The sequence below is a fragment of the Micropterus dolomieu genome, linkage group LG03 (assembly GCF_021292245.1).
Source record: "Micropterus dolomieu isolate WLL.071019.BEF.003 ecotype Adirondacks linkage group LG03, ASM2129224v1, whole genome shotgun sequence".
Taxonomy (NCBI): Eukaryota; Metazoa; Chordata; class Actinopteri; order Centrarchiformes; family Centrarchidae; genus Micropterus; species Micropterus dolomieu.
The window spans coordinates 4,732,967-4,755,591 of NC_060152.1; the positions used below are offsets into that span (position 1 = coordinate 4,732,967).

Here is a 22,625-nt window from a genome sequence, read left to right on the forward strand (position 1 = left end):
GTTGACAGGTGTCTTTTATACAGGTAACGAGGTGAGGCAGGTGTATTTGATGTAGATAATTTGTTGGGATTGGGGCTGTGTCTTAAAGAAAGACTAACTGGCTTGTAGGAGCCAGAATACTTGCTGTTTGGTAGGGGGTCAAATACTTGTTTTTCCTCATCAGATGGTTATCAATTTTTATAAATTCATATGATGTGATTTTCTGGAATTTTCTTTGGGATTCTGTCTTTCACTGTTAGAATGTACATATGATTAAAATTATAGATCGTTGCATTCTTTGTAAGTGGGCAAACCTGCAAAATCAGCAAGGGGTCAAATACTTTTTTCCCCCACTGTATTGACAATGGTAATCTCACTTAAAATCATGAAGGTGGCTGTATCTTTTTGTGATAAGCTGTTGCTGCTGTATTTTGTTTGTTCTCCATTTGTGTGAGATCACTTGTCAAAAACGGTCTTTTGTATTGTAACATCTTTTGTTAAGAGAAAGACAAAGATTGTTTTTATCAGTAGCTTACTTTGTCTTTGTGTAGCTACTGAATTGCTCCTATAATTATGCAAAGCCAATTCTTCCTTATATGTTCAATAATTAAAAAAGAATGAATCACTTCCTGTTTACCAGACAACTTTTTTTCCAGACAACATGTGTAGTGTCTAAAATAACAAATAAAGCAAAAAATAATAGCTATTATTCCCGATTGTTGGTTCTTCTGCAGGTTAGTAGGATATCTCATAAACATGGAAACGGATTTGAATTACATTTGTTGGAAGGTCCAGCCACCAATAGGTGATGAGATGTGGGTGTGCATCCAGATCAGGTTTTCTGAACCCATGAATTACTTCCTTGAATGAAGATAGCCTGGCATATGCATCCCATGTCTGTGTACTTTGATGTGGATGAAAAAAAAATTTATATTATTTATATATTTAATATTATAACATTATTAATATAACACATTAGGATTGGTGTATTATGTGATCTCTGAATGCCTTCTAGCTTTTATTTTATTTTGCCTTTTATCCATATTGTGTACTTTTTTAATATACTTTGACAAGTTAAAATGCTAGTTTAGTCTCCATTATTTACATAATTTCTTTTACCATACGCCCTTGAATATCTAAACTGCTTATAATGTTGGGGTCCTTTCCCAGCATGTAATAAGTGAGATGCCAGGCACACCTTGGACAGACACACAAATACATACAAACCTTTTAACCTGGGTAGTTAACACTACCATCAGGGCCTTGTGTCATGGCAGGAGGAGGGAGGTGTTCTCCTCAGTGTAGGCTGGGGTATAATTGTGCCAAGTCACCCGTGAAAGACACGGCAGTAAATGAGGTAATTGTCCCAGTGATCAGGGCCCCAGTGGCCCTCCTCTCCTGGCTGCTTCCCTCCCTGTGTCTGGTACTCTCTTTGATTCCATCTACCTCTTTTGTATGTGTGTGTCTGCACTCTGGCATCTCGGTGGTTCAGCGGACACTCCGTCACATCGCCGCATTGACATAAGGCATTGCATGCTAATAAGAACTTCGCTGCCACCTTTAAACATTGCTGCTCTCATTGTTCAGTCATGCAGTTGTTGCACCATTATCATGACCATGAGGATTCTTGATCTACTAACCCAATACAAAATAAGGTTTAGGAGTACTACAATATACTCCTTCTGGTATTTGCTCTAGTAGTATGTATTCATTGTGTGGTTGTTAAAGCACGAAGATGGCTCAGATATGCAAACAGTCTCTGATAACTTTGTCTCATTTTAGGTGGGAGGTGAATCTGCTGTGGGCCATGTGTTTCTGGTAAGGTCTCATCTTCTGCCAAAATGAGGCTAATGCCTGGCTCGCCTCGACCCGTCCTGCCAGCCATCCTGGCTTTCACCTTAGCCACCTTCTTACCTCAGCTGTCCTCAGGAGCAACGCCGTTCCCCCAAGACCTGGAACCAATCAGCTTTGTGGGCAGAGAATGTAAGTTTGAAAATCTGTTGTGCTGCCACGGTGATCCTTGTTTCAGGAGTAGAGTAAACCGAGGGTCGCTAAGGCATTTTATCACATCCCTGGGGAACACGGCTTAGAGAGGTAGATGTTTTTAAGGGCAAGTTCGCAGCAAGCACATTTGCAGAAGTTTATTTGGCTGCTGGCATATTCATTCCTTTAGTTCTGTTCTGTTAGCTTGGTGTAAAAAAAGGCAATTTCAACACAGAGCAATACCAGCGGGCGCCCCGGCAGTTTACCTGGTAAGAGCACATACCACATAGCAAGTCTTTACTGCAGTGTGTCCGAGTACGGCCCATGCCCTTTGCTGCATGTCTCTCTCCCCTGCCGTTCCTGTCTCTCTCTACTGTACAGTGAATGCATGAAAACACCTTTCTCAGTCAAAGCTGAGGTAGAGTTTGTAAGGAGTGAGGGTCTAAATGTTAAACGGTTCTTGGAAATTAGGCTTATTTAAGTTTTTATGGTACAGGAAAAAGGATTTTGATTTGTCATTGCTCGCAGTAATGCTGTGTTCACCCCGTTTTCGACTTGCATTACCGGAGACGTTTTATAGAGGAGACACTCACCAATCCTCAACACAACTCTATGGGGAAAGCCCGTAACGGCAAAGATGGCGGTTATCCCGTCCCTCCCGCTACAAAGCCACAGCAGGAAACATATTTCAGCCACTCGTGTGGTTCCACTGACTTAGTCTGTTGTACTTCCACTGCACATATGTGGAAGTGGTGACGCATGCGTAGTAGAAGTATAACTGGTCGGGGAAAACGCTTTTTAAACCTTATTTTGGGGCAAAGTCATCAAACTTTTTCAGCGATTTGAATTAGATTTTACTGCTGATTCTATTCATGTGGTTTTTGTGTCCCGGTGACCAGTGAAAGTGCAGTTCTGGCTCTCTCCCCATTCGTTCAGATAGGAGCCTGGTCTTGTTAGTCCGAAATAGCTGCCCGAAGGCGTTGCCAAGATGGCTGCTGAGTAGCAGGACTATAAGGACTTTGCCATTACTCATGATTTTGAGTGCAAGATCATTTGTATTTCATATTGTATTGCGAGTAAATATTCTCCCTTAATCTTTTTTACTACTGTGACTTAATTCCAATAAATTGATCAAAAGCATTCTGAAATATCTACATCATGATGTAGATACAAAAGTATGCATTCATGCTTTATCAGGTTTGTCTGCAAGATGACAAGCAAAAAGTTTTTTAAATGCTTGTTTTCTGAATGGAGTTCAGATTGATTAGGGCTGTGCTGACTGAACTCGTCACTAACCAGAGACTCCTGTACTTTCTGTCATTTCCCTTTAGTCTCTCTTCTTTTTTCCCTCTCCTCTGTATATTCATGAAGTACAGCAGTCAACATAAACATTTATGATTTCTATCTAACACTGAGTCAGCAGCCACTTTATTAGCTACACCTGTTCAATTGCTTGTTAACACAAATGGGTAATCAGCCAATCACATGGCAGCAACTCAATGCATTTAGGCTTGTAGGCATGGTCAAGACAACTTGCTGAAGTTTGTGGCCCCACTTGCCAATCAAACGTAAGTTGAGTCCTTCAAAGTGTCAAAAGTCAACTTGACAGCGGGCACAGACATGTTTGCAAAAGTGAGCGTTTTGAGAAGTTGTGAGTGCATAGGCAGGGTCGAGTTTGTGCTATTGAGCTATTGGTGACTGCTGTCGCACCATCTGATGAAGTTCTCAACTAGGTCTCTGTACGCCGCCTCCTTATCATCTGTGATACAGCCAACAATGGAGGAGTCACCCGAGAACATTCCGAAGTAGACACAATCGCACAATAATCAGAGGTGTAGCGCGTGAACAAAAACAGTGACAGTCAGTTCCTTGGGTTGCCCCAATGTTGCTCGTCACCACATCTGACAAGCAGTAACAATACTTTTCAGGATACTTTCACTCCTAACCTGTTTGGTTTAATTTAATCCAGCTCTGATGTGTTGCCTGGTTGGTTTTGTTTGTTTAGGCTGGTGTGAAAACCTCTGCAGGTCAATGTAATCCTGATGATACACAATGACGGTCGCCAAAACTGCCCAAAGAATGAGTTAATTGCCTGTCAGTGTGATTTTGATTGCGCCTGTTGTTTTATTCGTGATGAGTCAGTATGAACACAACTCAGAGGAGTACTGAAAGGGCAACAATGGAACTTTTTTTTCCCTTTTTTGTCAACAACAAATGCTGTTAATTTTGACAAAATTATTATAATTTTGTATAACAGTAACACATCAATCACAATACAATTTAAATGTCCATCCATGAAGGCTCATATGAAGGCCTAGTCCTACATGTGAGTACAGCTTAGTAAAACCTTTAGAGTTCAGTACCATCAGTTAAGATTTTGACTGAGGAGGATCTTAAACGTCTATGACACTCTCAAGACACTGCTTCATCGGACCACCCTGGGGATCCATCAATGGCCCACGATCACTGGGGAAGTCCACAGAAGAGGTCCTGGCTACTGTATGTAATGGCCCATAATTGATTTAAGAGGTGGCTGAGACCATGGCCCAGACACTGTAATTGATCTATCTGGAAGAGAGTAACGCAACCATTAGCAGAGATAGCTGTGCTAATAGTGCTATATGTGGAGCTCTGTCCCAGGTATAATGAGAGTAATTTGTTACCTCTGGTTCCAGCAGGTGACACAGGGTCCCTCACAACTCTGTGAGACGTCCATTATGAATCGTAGTTCTTAGTACATCGCACTTCATCTGACTGAAGTCTATGAAATCATACCTGAGTCACTACTACTCTTTGGAAAATGGACAGATGACTCTCTTCAGCATCTTGTCTTTGTTTGACTAAATAAGGCCATAAACCACATTCTGTGGTTGTGTAATTAGTGTCATGTGTAGGTTGCAAAGTTTATCAAGTTTATCAAGTTTTTCAAGTTTTTGTTGCAACCAATGACTGTATCAGACAGTTTCACTCAACATAAACCTTTGATTTAGAGCATAATAGGACACTAAAAAAACATTCACGAAATTCTTGTGAAAAAATTTTGAAAAGAAAGTTTTTCTTTTAGTTTTGGGAGTTCTTTAACAAATATTTATCCATCTAATGCACACTGTAGTAATTGAAAGTAACTGGCTGCTTTTAAATGGTGAATTGATTCCATTTTTAACCATGTCATAATAAATGAAGTGTAAAAAGTTTAATATTGCCAAAATTTATTTTGGTCCAAAACCAAAAGATAATCTGAGACAAGGAAAGGAAGCAAATTCTCACATTTGGAACGTTAGACCATAAAATAGTTGCAGATTAATATTCTGTTGATTGACTAAACAATTAATCGTTTAATCGTTGCTGCTCTAGTTGCAAAGCATTGAAACAAATGGCAAAGGCAAATGGTGAGCCAGGCTATAATATTTGGGCCGGAAGCATTCATTCAGGGTGGTCTCGTTGAAGTGAATGAAGAGCCTCAACTTTTTAATGTAGTGCCAATGTCTGTCTGAATGCCTAAGGATGTAGGATTCTGGCTTGATTCAGTCCATGGCCAGCAGCGAACATGTTCTTCCAGAGGCAGTGAACTTAAATAACTCTGGGCACCATCACCTGCTCTTGGATTTTGCCCTGAGCAGTGTCCCAGCTGTCCCCCGAACTTTAGAGGATGTGAAAGTGCTGAAGAGTAATTAGAAATCCTCATTTGCCAGGGGGAGGATAGTAGGGCGAGCCCGCTGTGCCACTGGGAGTCTTCACTAGACAGCACAGCAAGGTCCAGCGCTCAGCCAGACATTAGGCGTTTAAATCTTCAAACAGTCGATTCGAGACCAGTGGTTAGGGAAACGTACAGCCCCCTGCAGAGAGACAAATTTCAGACGGTGGTGTATTTCTAGTGGGGAGAGCTAATTCAACAGCAGACCAGGTCAGATGGGAGGCTGGAGGGCACTTAATACAGTACTTTGTAGATCCAGAATATTGTGAATTGTTGCTTGGTAAAAAATAAAAATAAAAATGGAAACAGCAGGGGAAGTCTCTGTGATGTGGAGGACAGCCTGGTGTCAGTATTGAGCTGGCCAATTCTGTTTCCTGCCCGGAGCATCCTTTTGTCTTTAGTCTTTTTTTTTTTTTTTTTTCTTCATCAAATGCGTTTGCAGGGCATGTCCATCTACTGACTGGCTGTCATTCTGTACTGCACGCCATCTCCTGTTGTTTAATTAATGTTTCCCTCTAGTGAGTTAGTCTACTGTTTGAGTAGAAGACAGCAAGATAGAATTAGAATTCAGACGATGAAGAAGAAGAAGAATTGGTAATATCTGTCATTCTTCTTTTTGTTTTTTGCACCACATCCATCAGTTCATCTTGTCGCATTTTAGCACACATCTTTTTTTTAACGCTTGAACACACCTGATTGCCATTGAATTGAATACTTAATGTACAATGCCTGCCGTAACAGGTGTTATAGTTTTGTCTTTTTTAACCACTCTGTATCATTTGTGATAGATGTTTTTCAGGGCAGTTTGGTCACCAACCAAACCGGAATTTAAGTTGTATTCATGACGACACTAAGTTGAACTTATAAGACCTCAGAGACAGACGAGTGCTATTTGAATGTGGGTTGGTCAGACGGACAGATTTTCCATTGTGATAGTTTTGATTTGTTTCCTTGTTCTCACTTGCCACTGTCCACAGGTGTGTCGATGTGATATGAAATGTTTACCAGGAGCCATTTATATAGACAGACTGACATCTGTGACAGGACCAGCTAATTTGCAACTTCGGATCTATTTTTTTTTTTTTTTCCTTTGCTCATCCACCTCAATTGCACATTAGTATACTGTGTATGCTCTGGAATTTCAGCACACTAGGCTACATTGTAATCTTGGTTTAATGTTTCTTAAACTACAAAGGTTTAATGTTTTTGTAAGCCGCTGATTTGTTGTGGATAAATGTTAAGCCTTTGTTGTCCTATAAACTTTACAAATGTGAAACTGACAGAGCTGGTCTGCGCTGTAAACAGTCGACTAATATTTTTATTATTTGTAATTGTTAAGGTCAGTTTTGGATTTTCTTTTCCATTTAAAAAAAAAAATATATATATTTAACAAGAGCTCAAAGCGACAGAATGTGTTAGTCTTGGGTTTTCTAACCTTTGCTAGGACCAAGCTAGTATATTTTGGTTTCATGAGTATTGAAACATTTTGTTGTTCTCTCAATCTCTTTGCCCACGCAGCCTCCTACCTCTACCCCAGCTTCCAGGGACTCATAGCAGACAATGACACTGTCCGCCTGGGCCTGGACTTCCAGAGGATGCTGAGGATCAACCATGTGCTCTACATTGCTGCCCGGTGAGTCGTCACCACTTCGCTGCTTCATGTGAATACATATGCATGGTTGCACAAAGGGTCCAATGACTATTTATTTACTTTTTAATTAATTAATTAATTAATTGGATACTTCAATCAATTAATTAATTAATTAATGTGAAAAATCATTATCTAACAGAGCCCAAAACTTTGTCAGTTGAGTTCCTACATAGCTTTGTCAGCAGCCAAAAAAACCTGAAGTATCCATTTAATTATGGATTGTTTCACCTTTATATATCCATTAAAGTAAATAAAACATAAAGTCAGTTCAGTTCTTATTTAGACTGAGGTAGCTGAGCAACAGAAAAATATGCTCTCGAAAGGGATGTGGGGGAGAAAAATGAACAAAATGTGCAATGGCATAAGCAGGGAGGTAAAAAAAAAATTTGCAAACAGTTGGCAAAAGACAACAGAAAACATCATGTTAACAGTAAAGACTGTAAAACAACAAATTTACAGACACCACAAGAAAAAAGAAGAACACCATGAATGTGACAACGTACTTTTTTATATATTCTTATTTATTTAGTTAGTTAGTTATTTAACTGTGTAAGGGATCCCTGGAAGCACCTTCACACCAAACTACTGTCATGTTTCATGTTTTTCTTGTGTATCTCTCAGCCTAGTAGCACGTCGCTCCCCTCTTGATCAAGATGTTGTAGGTTAATTAACTAAAAGTGCGAGGTTGTACCTCCTCTTTCTATTTTCATTGTGCAAAAAAAAATCTACTACAGTTTTTGGCTCTGTCTCAAACTGCAGTGCTCTCACTGCCAAGAACCCCATCCAAAAAGGTATGGAGATTCTTAATGTACCTAAATGGACTTAATATTTTCCACAGCTGCATACAACAAAGTGCATGCCTCACTTCACAAAGTGATTCATTTGGGTTGTGTGGGTTAGGGAACTTTTGGTGTTGGAAAACTTTTGTGAGGTTCTGCAGTCTGAAGCCAATAAACTTTGCCTGTTAATCCACCTTCCACTCTGTTGTTGAACAGCTTTGATCCATCCTATTGAGCAAAGAAGCATTTTTTGGAATCTTCAGGTTTTGTTGAAGTGGTTGGATCAGAGGCTTATGGAGCTTTGCATTCAAAAAGCATAAATGCTGACAAAAAGCTTGTGGAGATACCTCCACTAATGGTGTCTTGACTCTGTCTCTTGCAGAGACCACGTGTTTGCCATCAATCTTGCTACTTCATCTGAGCAGATAATCCCACAGCAGGTAGGAAAGTCTGTCTACAGTCATGACTGAAAATGTTCTGCTGTTGCTCTGTAAAATATTTATAAATATACCTTTGTTAATACACGCATTTGAGTCGATATTAACGTATTTACTGTGTTTAATGTGTAGCTTACAAATGCCATCTGCTTTCTAAACTGGACCTTGGTGTGTTCATTTCCTCAACACAAAAACTCGCATCCAAGATGAATTCTTACTGGAAGAGTCTGACATTTAGGGAGAGTTTTAAAACATCTTGATCCTTCAGAATCAATACCAATAATCTGTGAGTTACCAATAGAGATTTAAAATGACCCAGCCTTACTTGACATTTTCCACGATTAATGTTAAAATAGATTTTAGGATTCTGTGGTCATTAAATATATGATATGACCTAAAGAAATTCTTCCACAACGCTGCTGCTTGTCAATAAGTTATTTTGGATGATATATAGTCCTCTACATGTCCTAAAGGAGGAGTTTAATGCAAGACATTGCTCTTTAGACAGCAATTCTGTTCTTGTTTCTCTAAACCACACTGTTTTTCTAGGAAAATATCCCATGTAATGTTTGTATCTCATTATTTTCCTTTCTACTCTTTGCCTGCCTTTTCATTCAAGTATTAAGCAATCTCTCTTTAGACATATATCCAATACAAGTGGAGCGGGGCTCTTGTGGCTTTTGAAGTGACATGCTCCCTCCTTTCTGAATCTCATTTGTCAAACATGATTGCACTTAAATAAAAGCCCTCCAAGGCCTGGACTTTTGTTTGCTTGTATTTAGATTAGCACTAAACATTCTGATAAGGCCACCACTTCATGTCAAGGAGATCTAAACTATTGATTTGGTTGTAGACTGTTGCACGAAGAAATGGGAATTTCTAAGCAGTACAATGTTGGTCAGTCTTTTTTCAGTTGTGTTATTGTAGAACTTAGATATTGAATGTATTTTATATGATGCATTTTTTAGCCATTCACCCAAACCTCTCCCGCCTCCAGTGTGACAGCAGGAACTGAGTGGAAAATTATTGATGACTGTACCCAGATTCTGCTATCCCACACTATCCATCTGAGCTCGGTCGTTAGTCTGTGACTGACTCATATCGTCAGAAAAGGGTGCGTCCTCTTCATTACAGATCCATTCCTTTACTCTGGCTCATTTTTAAACTAGCTCTTCATTTTTCATGGCCACCCTTTCACATTCTCCCCTTCACTGATCTCCCCAGGCCTGGGTGGCCATACTGTAAGTAATTATTAGTAAACCGAATGGAGCGTGGACAAGGCAGGGTCTATTACCATAATGCTGACTCCTGCTGAAACGTATCAAATCTCCACAAAGTCATTCCAGAGATGTTCCATGCATGGACCTGGAGGGAAGAGTGCTGGCTTTAAAATCTGAGACGACAAAGAGTCTGTTATACTGCTCAGAAAATGTCTGATAAGTTAGTCGTCACTACACTGACTGAGCTTATTTAAAGTAATATGTTGTCGAGGTCATTTTAGGATTACTCTGGCAAAATTCTATATTCATCTTTTTGTTAAAAAATCTGTAAATACAACCCCTTTAGTTTGAGTCGATCCCACATACTGCTGAAACTCATTCATGTTCATTTAAAATCTACAGTGCCCAGGTGTTTTAGGAAATTACTAAGTGTCACAGAAATGATAGGGAAGTCAGAAAATCATTAACACATTGTTAGTTTTGGCCTTATCAAGGGATTTGAAATAATTAGAAAAATATAGAAAAATCCTATAAGGCATTCATCATACTGTGTGCAGTGGAATTAAGTTATGCTGTTTTCGAACATGCAAAGCAGGACACCCTCCACCATTAAGATGCATATCTCTTTTTCAGCAAGAGCTACTTTTCTTGTTTACCTGCCGTTTACCAGGTGTGTTAGATTTCGTTCACCTGTTCTAAGTAGTTTCTGATTGGACTGCTGGACCGAAAGCCATCTGACATAATGGAAAACCAGCCTTGAGAACAAGAGAATAAGGAGAATGTGGGACAAATTGTTGTTTCAGGGACTTATGGTCCAAGCGGAGTGACCCCTCTGCTCCAATAAGGCATCAAAATGTATTATACCACAGGGTGACTGTTGTAGTTGAGAACACCTTGAGTAAAATTTAAGACCTAAATAGCAAAAACAAAAAAGAAGTTTACTCGTCTCTCCAGCTTTGTGCAATACACTTCAGCGTATTGTCTAGGATTAGGATCCTATTGTTATTTTGTTTTTTTCATACAGTAAAAGGCACACAGATGAATTAAATATCTCATCGATTCATCTCAGAAATGTTCAAACAACTTTGTTAACACAAATACAGACTGAATGTCAAGAAAGTAACCTTTATACATGTAAAAGAGAGTATAAAGATGGACCATCTGAAGTGCACAGGGTAAAGTTGAAACTTTTTGTTGTGCAGGAGATGGCAGAGTTGACATTCAAAAGTGGCTGAAACCAAGACCTCTTTGGGGTCACACTGCTACTGCTTGGAGAGGCCATCCCTTAATATCTAGGCCTAAGTGATGACATGTCAGAGTGATACATATGCTCCTGTCTACTCAAATACTGTGAGGAGAGCAGAAGTGTACACAACAACCAGCTTCCTCTGTGGTATTTACAAACTCTGAGAAAATTCAGGCCTGTAAATGGAAGAGGGCACATTAAACCATCAACTTGTTAACAAGTTGATGGATCTTTTTCTGTAATAGTCCACTGGCTTACTAGCACTGATACAGGAAGTATGTGTTGTGGTGTGTGAAGACTAAGGGCAGAGCTTTGGCCAGTAGGTTAATTAGAGTTAATTGACTGCGACCTCGAATGGACAATGAAGTGACGCAAACGTCCTCTGCAGATTCCCGTGTGTGTGTGTGTGTGTGTGTGTGTGTGTGTGTGTGTGCTCACAAATCCAGACATTGTTTAGCTGCCTGCTGATGAGCTGCGCTGGCAGCTGCAGGCATTCCTCATATTTAGGGCCCGAACACAAAAGTACCAGGGCCAGAACCTACTGTTTTTGGTGAGATTGTTATTGTTTTTGTAACATCTTGTAGCATCTTTTTGAAGGGGTTGGGATGCACATACGTTAGGACTTGTGGAAAAAGTTCTGCAGTGATTTTTATAATTAAATAAGTTACTCTGATTAATGGGTGGAAAGAAGTGCTGGTCAGAGGTTGTTTATTTGATCTCAGGACGAGCTGATAGAAGGGACACTTTCGGGGGTTCAGTCCTAGTAGTTCTTGTTGTTGTAGTGCCTAAAACCTCAGGGTGTCTTATTTGTGTGTATTGCAGCCTCAAAATGAAATGTTACCAAAACTTAAGTGTTCTTTTATAAATATTAATAATCTCTCTCTTTAAATTAAATGTCCTTTAGAAAAAAACGTTTTCTTGGATTTCTGCTTTATTTCTAAACAAAAGGCAAACAATCTGTATGTTCCACCACGAAGTAGGATGCTGTTGTAACTAAACTATACATCGTCCATTAAACAGCAAACTTGGCATGTTTGAACTCAGATTCAGAGCCATGTCAGTCAACCTCCGGTGTTAAGAACGCAGCTGTTGCTCCAACTGAGGCGCACGTGGAGGCGAGGGCTCGTTCAGCACTGCCTTTAGCTTTAACTCTGTTTGTTTTACTTCACGACAATTTATTGAAGTAAATGAGACTTTCATCACAGCTGTCTAGCAATAGTCCTTGAATGATTGGGAGTAACAAAAGCTGGGATGGTGAGAAACGGCTTGTCTTTGAGCTGACAGTTGGCTGTCTTTTCAGAAACTGACTTGGAAGACGAAGGATGTGGAGAAGTGCACTGTGAGAGGGAAAAACAGCGTGAGTATTATCTTCCAGACACATGCACATCTTACCTCCCCATTTTCTCACTCTTATCGCTCGCCTCCGCCATCGATGAAGTTTTGTAATAAGCGAAGGTGTGCAGGTAGCTTATCATAATCAGTGGCATGTCCATCAGGAGACGACAGACTTGTGCTTTAGGCATTGCATTTTCCTCCCCAGAGCTACAGTGAGACCACAAGAATCAGCCAGGGGATTATGATAATGACTGTAAAACACAGAAAAGGGTGTGTGTGTGTGTGTGTGTGTGTGTGTGTGTGTGTGTGTGTGTGTGTGTGTGTGTGTGTGAGCCAGTAAAATGCACAGTCTACCTGCTGCAAATCCTGCTTTTATTCTGTTGTTGGCATACCAGGAGCCAACACGGACCTGGTCCCTAATGTACAATAACATCAAGCTGTTTTCCTCCTGACAGGACGAATGTTACAACTATATCAAAGTGCTGGTGCCACGAAACGACGAGACGCTTTTTGCCTGCGGCACCAACGCCTTTAACCCCACCTGCCGTAACTATAAGGTAACATACTGCAGTGCTGTGTGCTGCCTCCTGGCCTCCGTTGTCTGTAAAAGAGCATGTAACAGCTTTTAAGAGATATTTTTGGTTCGGTCATTATGGGCTATTTCAGTTGTATCCCGTTTTTTTAAGTTGCTAATGTGAATGAGAAACAAACTCAACAAACTTAAGCAGACTTAATGTGTATCACATTAGCACCAACAGCAAAAACTGCTGCATGAAGTCCGTTATACACATACATTGCAAGACATTCATTCTACAGGGGAATAGATAGCAGTGCCTGAGTGATAATGGAATTCAAGGTCAGTATTGCTGTTTCAGAAACACATAATTTAAAGTTGGCCTATATTTACTTTATACAGTTGAACATAATGAAGAACATTAACATGATATAAAACTGCATTATAAAACATGTTTACTGCACTGCAATTTGTGTTGCAAATCTACTAGTACTAACAATACACAGATATAGAACATCTGTGATAAGCTTCTAGAGCCCGAACAATTGCTAAATAATGTTAACACCACTTGGAAAAGGACAACCTACTATGAAATAACTCCTACACAAATACTGTTATGAAGACGGGTCATACAAGTCAACATACTAGGTTAAATGCAGCATTTATCAACTATAAAAGAAGTCTGGCAGCTAGCAGTTTGTGTTTTCATTGATGACACAACAAACGGCTGTGAGCTGAAACTACATATGCATATGTGAAAATAACTGGGGAATTATTAAATGCATCAAAAGGTTTGGCCTGAACAATCATGGCAACATTTGCAAAATGCAAACAGTGGTCATAAGTTGAAACTAACCAACAGTCATATACTTGATACTTGACAATCAGATACCAGCAGCTGATCTGGTCACTGAATGTTGGCAGATTTGTGTTTCACATCACTAGGTGACTTAAATCCATTAATATTCGTGGAATAATTTGTTGGCTCGACAACTTAGAGAGAGCAATCTGTTGACAGAACACAAGCTATGCTGATGATGGCAGTAATACAACAACTTCTTTCACACCTTTTGAAACAACAAAGATGAAGGAGGAGATGAAATGAGAGGAAGAAGCTGAGGAGTGGGAAGACAAGAGGGAAAAGGGAGCTGGGTCAAGAGACACAAATCTATGCCAGTAGATGAGGCTCTCTGCTGCACATGGTCTCTGTGGTTATTCTATTGCTTCAGTGATGAATAACAGCGCAGAGAGCTGCTGGCTAAGTGAAAACATTATACCAAGGACAATGCAAAAGTAAAGCTGCTACAGTTTGAGGTCTGTTGAATAAAACCCAACATGACATTATTCTGGAGCCTCAGAGGTGACATCACAGGATTGCACTGTGATTCACAGCAGGCCATTAGAGGAGGAGGGGAGTACAAGTCCTACAGCACAGACTGTAAATCTAACTGTATGTGGGACACAGAAATGCAAAGGGGAGCTGAGAAACTAAAGACTCTACATTTCACTGTTTTTTCCCCCAGTGCACTGCCCTGTGACCTACCCAGTGGGCAGTGTCAAGGGGTCAGGGAGGGTGAGAACCCAGGGACCTTCTATTGTTTCATATTAAGTGCCCAGTAAAGTCCTGAGTTATTTAAGGTTTACTCAGTGAAAAGGGATTGACAAAATCATGTTGTTCCAACTGTGGATAGCAAAATACAAAAGGCAATAGTATAGATGTTATGTGATTTTGTTGGAAAACCTCTGAATCTGTGATGTAATGCGAGTTAGTAATTTTGTCCTTGACATGAAAAAACTTGCAAGCTCCCATTGCAGCTACCACAAACAGCAATAATAAAATTAGGTTTAAAGCACATTTAATACAAATAGAAGCAAATAAATGATGAAAAATGAATTGAGGCAAACATTGTATTTGAGAATAAACAAAATTAATTAAATTAGATGAAATGGCATTTAAAAACAAATTAGAAAAACAGCAAATAAATACACTCGACGACCTTAAAGGGAACCAGGAAAAAGCAAGTAGGATAATATATGTTTGTAAAATATATATGATAATTGAATTTAATGCAGAGCAGGAAAGGCTGATACTCTGATATAGTGGTTAGTAGATCTCAGGGGTCGGTGTTAAAAGCCTTTCACACAGTGGATGTGTCAAGCCTGAAAGGGGCTTTGTTCTAACTTTAACGCCACAAGATATTTATTTGTGTCATCCAGGTCATAGTTTTCCAAGGAGGATTATATCAATGACATTGTAATTAGTTAATGATATGTAAACCAAAATAATGTATAATGTTTGATGATATTGAATTATTGCCCAGTTTAGTCCGGGGGCTTTTGGACTAAGTACAGCATCCCAATAGACTCATAGTACCTAAATACTTTCCAGGATCAAATCACGTCTCGGGTGTCATAAAGAACCTGCACAGTCTCGTTTTGTGGCTTCAGAGTATGTGCAAAGGTTAATCCACAGGAGTGAGATTGATGTAAAATGTCTCCCTTCCACAGAAGTCCTTTAGTGTTAAAAAAAACCAAAACAAAAAAAAACTGGTGTACACAAAACACATCCTCACATTCTTTCTCTCTGCAACCCCCCAGCTGTACCCCCCCCCCTCCCCTCAACTTTTTCCCTAGTCTGGAAAAACACGTACAAGAGATGACTATCCAGACAGCTGGGGAGAGAGGGAGGAAGTGTAAATCATATCAAGGAATCAGTCTCTGGGACTCCATGAAAAAATCTGTGGAGGACAAGGGGGGATTGAGTGAGAGATGTGTGTGTGTGTGTGTGTGTGTGTGTGTGTGTGTGTGCTGGTCAAAGATATGAATGGATGCCCAGCTATGAACATGCAGCTTCACTGACCAGACTGCTGAAACAGCTGCTCTGTAGAGAACAGAGAGGCTGTCTTCAACATGCATTTGTGATACAACAAAACCTTGAAGCGTCAAATCCATCTGTCTTCATCTGCCCACTGGGGTAACGATCCTGCAGTCGCTACACAGCTTTGTTGAATCCTGAGTTCTCTCTGACTTTTGAGGTCTGTTTCTTGTGATTAACAAACTGCTGTTTTACTTCAAATGATGTTGCTCTGCAGGCGAGAAGTCCGGTCAATACTGTTGATTTCTAATCAGATTTCAAACAGAATTTAATTTAATTTGTAGAGTACAAATTTCCTCATTACTGATTAGAGACTGGATGGTACTCTCAACCATGATTGTCTCTGTTTCTATGATTGCAATCCTGCTGATATTCCTCATCTATCAGCAGAATAAGTATGTATTGATTTCTTGTGGCTTTTTGGTAACTCAACTGGGTTCAGGATAAAATTGCTCGAGTTTATTTTGGAGAAATATCATTATTTTTTAATGAATACATTTTTTGGTTAGTCATAGAATACAATTAGCCCCTTGGGACCCTTGTCCCATTGAAAAAATATTAGTTCTTTCCCTTTTTATAGGCATTTGTCAGCCATAAATAAAAATAAAATAAAAAAATAAGACTGAGAACCATGCTGCCATGTGTTTTTGGGTCATGTTTCCTTCTTGCTTTCTCCTCATGTGTCTGCTTCCTGTTTAAAAGCCAAGTGGAAAACACATTAAAAGCACTTAGTCTTTGCCACTTTCTGAACTACACTTATGTGGTTTTTATTCATGTTTTTGTGAAAAGCATTTTTCACCAAATCTAACAAAATGGCAACTTTGATGCTAAACAGGAGGTAGATCTAAAAATAAAACAGCACCTCTGCAAAATGATGCAGGTCATCACGACAACAACAAAAACTAGAGCCTGAACAATAAATGAAGCTTCATAGAAGTGAAATTCACGGAAGACTTATTGTGTTGGATTGCATCAGGTTCAAATAGCCCTTTTAAGTGTTTTTTGTACAGACATGACGGAGCAGTTATGCAGAGTTTACGTTCTATTGTAAAGTTTTGACTGGCTTATTTTCTCCTCCACTGGATGGTTATATTGCTACAGGTACACAGAGCAGCCATTAATCCTGTGCCCCTTTATTTGAGATGGATATATAATTAGATAAATCCTTGGCTGAACTGACATTTCCATGATGCATCAATTAATAATGTCTTGAATGAAGTACCATGAATGGAAGAAGCCATCAACCTATGTATGCAGCTAAATCCTTACCGATCTTTGTTGTGATACCTCAACTTCTTTGCAGTTTTAACCAAGTAATGAACCAAGAATAGTTGGTTGGAGGTAGTTCTTTGTTGGTTGTTGTTGTGCTAATTGTAAAGCCGTCAGAGAATTTTAACACACATACTAATACAAACATACTGCATACTTGGATAGCTCTATTGTACAGTTAGCTTCAAGCAAATATTAATCTGAAATCACTTAGCAGGCCATAATCAAAACATAAACGACAAAAGAAAAAACGGATAATGCATGATGCACATCACGTATACAATGAACACAAAGAAAACATTATTGATAATCCTTATTTCATAAAATTAAATGACATGCTGAAAACACTTCTTTATAATGAAGAGCTTGAGTTTAATTTGCTGTGATGACCCTGATGGTTGTGTAAGTGTTCCCGTTATTGTGTTCACTCCACACATATGATCTCGGTATTCAGAGTTTACAGTAACGTTTGAGCTTGTTCACAGAATAACAATAGAGCACCAGTGAAAAAAGCTTGTGTGAGGAGAGGCGACACAGCATCATATAAACCCAGCCATGTGTTTATGAACCGTTAATGTCGCGGGTGTGTGTTCCAGTCACCTTGTTGCTACAGAGGGTGTTGAATCTGCTCTGCATGCATTCAACCTCCACTCCCCCATCCCCCGACACACACACACACACCCACCCACCCACCCCGCTGGGTCTTGCTTATTGTCGTACATGAGGTTTACAATCTTGTTAACAGCAGTTCCGAAAATAAGAGGCTAAATATCCGCTCTCCACTCTGCTCATGACAGCAGGACTTCAAACTTTACACACATCTTTTATGGACCTGACCCACATACAACACATCAAATAAAACTAATCTTTATGATGCATGTGTTGCCTTTCACAATCACACATAGATTTTGGTACACGTCCTTTGCATTCAGTCACAATTCTCACTCTTCATCAATTTTGTGGTCGGAGCAATGGTGACCTCGTAGCTTTATAAGTGTAAACAGTGATGATTTTTTGTGTTTACTATTGTCACTCTGTCATTTATATCCAATTTTTCTATCACAATTCTGTATATTGCCTTATAAAATATTCCTCTGTACTGTGTTCTGTCTTACCTAGATGTCGACACTGGAGCAGGAAGGGGAGGAGGTGGTGGGACAGGCTCGATGTCCCTTCGAGTCCCGCCAGTCTAATGTTGGCCTTTTTGCAGGTGAGTGGTTTTAGAGACTGTCCAGTAACTGAAATGTCACAAGTTCAACTCCCACAGCTGCTGGTCTGTCACTCGTCCTCTCAATGTGTCCTTAAAGTTCTGGTGGTGATTAGATTTCTGGATGTTTATTGTTGAATTTAAACAGGTAATTCTTGAAGAAATGCACTTCATTCACCACTTGTTTTATATTTTTTTAAATTAAACCAGCATTTACTGAAGTAAGATTACGTCCACAGGTAAAACAATCACTAAACCTTACTCTGAATATGCTTGCTTGTTGAAATAAAGCTAACCTGCCTTATGAGTCTCTCAGGATGGTGCATCCGTTCAGCGCTGCAGTCTCGCATGATTGGATGGATTTTAATAGTTTAGTGGGGAGAGCCAATCAAGACCACATTTGAAAATGCAGCAGTCTTGAATTTCACCACTGAATATTAAGTGTTGTATGTCTGTAAGGAGGTATTTTTACTTCTTAAATTTTAGCTCAGTCAGTAGTGTGCGGGACTCCCGTTATGGGGGTTGTATGATCGATCCCAACATACTGCGGATATTTTTTTTTCTGCTTTGTTAAACAAATTGATTATAAGGATATTTTGCTCACCATAAAGTGCGTGCGTGCACGTCCCAACGTTTGATCCACATTCATAAACCTATGGACGCTTAGTTCTGGCCCGCGGGCCGCCTATTGCTGACCACTGCATTAGAGGATTAGGATTCAGATTCAGTGAGTTGATTCAATACTTTATTCATCAATATAAAATATAATATTAGACTAAACTACATGTTCTACAGCCTCTCTGGATAAATGTAATTCAGTGTCAATGAACAAATTATCACAGGGTGTAATCTGAATTTGCCCCATGGTGGATTCTGATTTTTGGTTAGATTTTCTTTACTAATCATAGCAGTGAAGGAAGGTGATACTTTGTGAACATGTAGGGGTCAAGTTCAGGGAAGAGTGAAGGGAGAGCCAGACCTGCACTTAAGCCTGCCAGGTTTCCACTGACATTTATACAGGGTTTTTCCTGGCTCAAAATGAGGCGGCGGTGGTACCACCTTGATCTCGTTCACACACGCGCATGTGTACCGTGCCTTTCACTGACTTAAGCAAACACTTTTTATGAGCAACGCATTTTAAGAGTTCTAATATTTTTATGAATGAAGGAAATGACAATTATCATGTTAAAGCATATTTTATTAAAAGTAAAGGTGCCCCGTTCAACATTAAATCAAATACAAAATAAAAGCCAATGTGTTCATATACACAGTAAATTAAAAGCAAGTTGTCAAATCAAATATACATCAGTTCTTGTTTTCTTTTGTCGTTCACATGGCCCCTCTTGCAGTGTAAATGTGAATTCCTGGATATTAAATGTTCATCTGCAACGCTGTACAGACGGCGTTCAGTCACACACGTAGAGAGGTATAGTGCAGTGTTCACAAACGCCACCTGCCATTTGCAACAGCCTTTTTTAACCGCCTGCTGGCCATATAAAACTATATTAAATCATTGAACAGCATAAAAAATTGTTTTTGTTACCTTTTTATGATTGTTTTGATCAGACTGCTCTTTTCTTTGTCTCTGAAAGTTTTGCAGCATCTTTCCCAGTGCACTGTGCTGATAACAATACAGCGTCACCACATCAGCTGCAATTGCTGTAACAAATGACAGGGATTCACAAAGTGCAACACTTGCTAGAAAATAGTGTTTACCATAAAGACATCCGTCAAGTTTTGTCGAGAGGTGTAGGCGGGACCACATTTGACGCAGGAAAAACCCTGCATTTATGCAAAGTTCACACGGGTTGTTCTCTAAAGTGACACATTCTTCTACGTCTGTTATCATCTGCCTCTTTTTCGAAGGTCACCTTTGACAAAATAGACCGTTCACAGAATTGGGTTTTTCTTGGGAATGATGATACCTGACAATGTATCTGTTCTATCTGTATCTATTCTGTTTTTTCTCAGGTGGTGACTTCTACTCAGCCACCATGACAGACTTCTTGGCGAGTGATGCAGTGATTTACCGAAGTCTGGGAGAAAGTAGCCCTGTTCTGCGTACAGTCAAGTACGACTCCAAATGGCTGCGAGGTGAGCATACTGCATGATCTCACATCCTCCAGTTCTCAGTTGAATCTTTAGGTTTTAAACTTTAGTTGGATTTGATACTGTATTCACATTCCATAAAATGCTAAATTACTGCATTTCTGGGTTAAGCTTTGTTATTAAGGTGTTTGTATCGGCTCCGCTGAAGCGCTGGCTCTACCATCTAAATAAAATGAATGTTATCTTTTTATTGTAAGTTTGTTTCTCCTTATCTTTCTGTCCTTATATTCAGATTTTCCATTTGACAACACACTAACCCTGCATTTCTCTTGCCCCTATTTTCCAAATTGAGCATCTGTGTTTACCACTGCTCCATTGCTCACAATGCACTTTAATGTTGGAAATAAGGCATCACCGCCAGTGTGTTTGTCACATATCGTTTCTTGTTGTCTCCCACAGAGCCCCATTTCCTCCACGCTATTGAGTACGGGAACTATGTGTACTTTTTCTTCAGCGAGATCGCAGTGGAGTACACCAGTCTTGGCAAGGTGAGAGTGTACTTTCAGACCAAAAACTCATTAGACTTGTGGTGTCTGTACTTTAGACGAATGAAGTCGAACAACATCACTTCCCATGCAAATCGCATGCCTACAAGATTTTTTTACTGACATTCCATGTCGGCTCTGCCTGAAATTGTTGTGGTGAACATGATTTTTAAATTGGAGTTGTCAACTGTAAGGGATTTTATCTTCCCGTCCCATCAGGTGGTTTTCTCCAGAGTTGCACGTGTTTGTAAGAATGATAATGGCGGATCACCGAGGGTGCTGGAACGTTACTGGACATCGTTTCTCAAAGCCCGGCTAAACTGCTCTGTCCCGGGCGACTCCTTCTTCTACTTCGATGTTCTGCAGTCGCTGACAAACGTGCTGCAGATCAACCACCGGCCGGCCGTGCTCGGCGTCTTCACCACACAGGCAAACAGGTTGGGATCAGATGTTATTGTCTATTCACAGTAACATGTTTGGTTTGTTTTTTTAGGTAAAGAGAAAGGAGTCAAGACATTTATTACTACAGGGAACTCAGTAGTAGTACTCTGGATGGTGTCATAATTTTCCTTGATAAAGTATCTTTTGTGTAAGTTGCCACACATGTATTGTCTGATCTCATGACAGTCCTAGCTCCAAACTTATAACAAACTGTAACTATATGAACACCTTTAAGTCTACCAGAAAACTCTATATTGGGTTCATGACCGACTGATGTGTTGAAGAGGGTGGTTAAGACTAGGTGAAGCTCTATAACTACACAAACAGTTAATTGATTTTTTTGTTTTCTTATTTGTATTTTATAATTGATTAATTAACTTAACATGAAATTTTTTTGACAATTTGTTACACTATCACTTGATCCTGGTCAAAAATCCAGTAATTCCAGACCCAGAAAATGTTGGAGAAGAAACTAGAGCTGACATGTTGAGTTGATTAGTTGATTTTACTTTTCATGGACCAGACAATAATTTGATTAATTGAGAAAATAATTGACGGATAAATCTATAATGTTTTTTGCGGCCCTAAAATCTATGATGTTGCCTCCATGCTAATAGTAGTTCTACTACTACAACATTCATACCTCTAATACTACTTGTAAGCTAGTAGTTGGGTGTCAATCAGTGTTCTGCTGCATCTGCTGGAGCATCACTAAGCTATGTTTACAGTTCATACACTTGTAGAGCTCTAGAACTTGTAGGATGTCTGCTGAGGTGAAGACTCGGGGGGGACTGTAGTCACTGTCACTGCTTCCCATGTCAGCTGCTGAATAAGATGCGTTGGACTGCATGGCATACAAGGTTATAAAGTGCTTTAAAAAGAATGAAAATATTGAAGGCAAACAGTAAAAGAAAAGGCAAATACAGGCAAACAAATCACATAATAAATTAAATCATATATTCAACCCATTAGTATATGCTGAATTCACCTTTATAAAAAGACCGAGGTTGTGCCAGAGGTGCTGAATTCCAGACCTTTGTCTCGTTCTTTGTGATGTCATCTTCCTTTGTGGCCCCTTCTACAGCATCACCGGCTCAGCAGTCTGTGCTTTCTACATGGACGACATAGAGAAAGCCTTCAGTGGCAAATTCAAAGAGCAAAGGAACAGTGAGTCAGCGTGGACACCTGTTCCAGAGGAGCAGGTCCCAAAACCAAGGTAAGAGACATTTCTTTAAATAGCAAACTGTCACTTTCCAAGAACATGTTTTTCTGCCTCTGACAATTGAGTTTTTGCAGCTGCTGCTGTTATTGTTCTGCACAGACATCTCGGAACAAAAAAAAACAAGCAGCCACACAAGACACCTGTTTTCCCTCCTGCTCACCCCCCCCCCCCCCCCCCCC

At 39.8% G+C, this 22,625-nt stretch overlaps 1 protein-coding gene across 5 annotated transcripts in view; it reads left to right on the plus strand.

Annotated features, from left to right (window-relative positions):
* The window catches only part of sema6e (sema domain, transmembrane domain (TM), and cytoplasmic domain, (semaphorin) 6E), a 154,567-nt gene that overhangs the window by 90,480 nt on the left and 41,462 nt on the right, over positions 1-22,625 (plus strand). For all 5 annotated transcript variants that reach the window (XM_046044530.1, XM_046044528.1, XM_046044531.1 and 2 more), the window contains 10 exons: positions 1,762-1,962; positions 7,175-7,289; positions 8,469-8,526; positions 12,290-12,346; positions 12,780-12,881; positions 18,102-18,192; positions 20,161-20,283; positions 20,698-20,786; positions 21,003-21,220; positions 22,309-22,440. In XM_046044530.1, coding sequence (XP_045900486.1) covers positions 1,821-1,962; positions 7,175-7,289; positions 8,469-8,526; positions 12,290-12,346; positions 12,780-12,881; positions 18,102-18,192; positions 20,161-20,283; positions 20,698-20,786; positions 21,003-21,220; positions 22,309-22,440 — 1,127 coding nt within the window. In that variant the 5' untranslated portion in view covers positions 1,762-1,820. The remainder of the gene's footprint in view (positions 1-1,761; positions 1,963-7,174; positions 7,290-8,468; positions 8,527-12,289; positions 12,347-12,779; positions 12,882-18,101; positions 18,193-20,160; positions 20,284-20,697; positions 20,787-21,002; positions 21,221-22,308; positions 22,441-22,625) is intronic.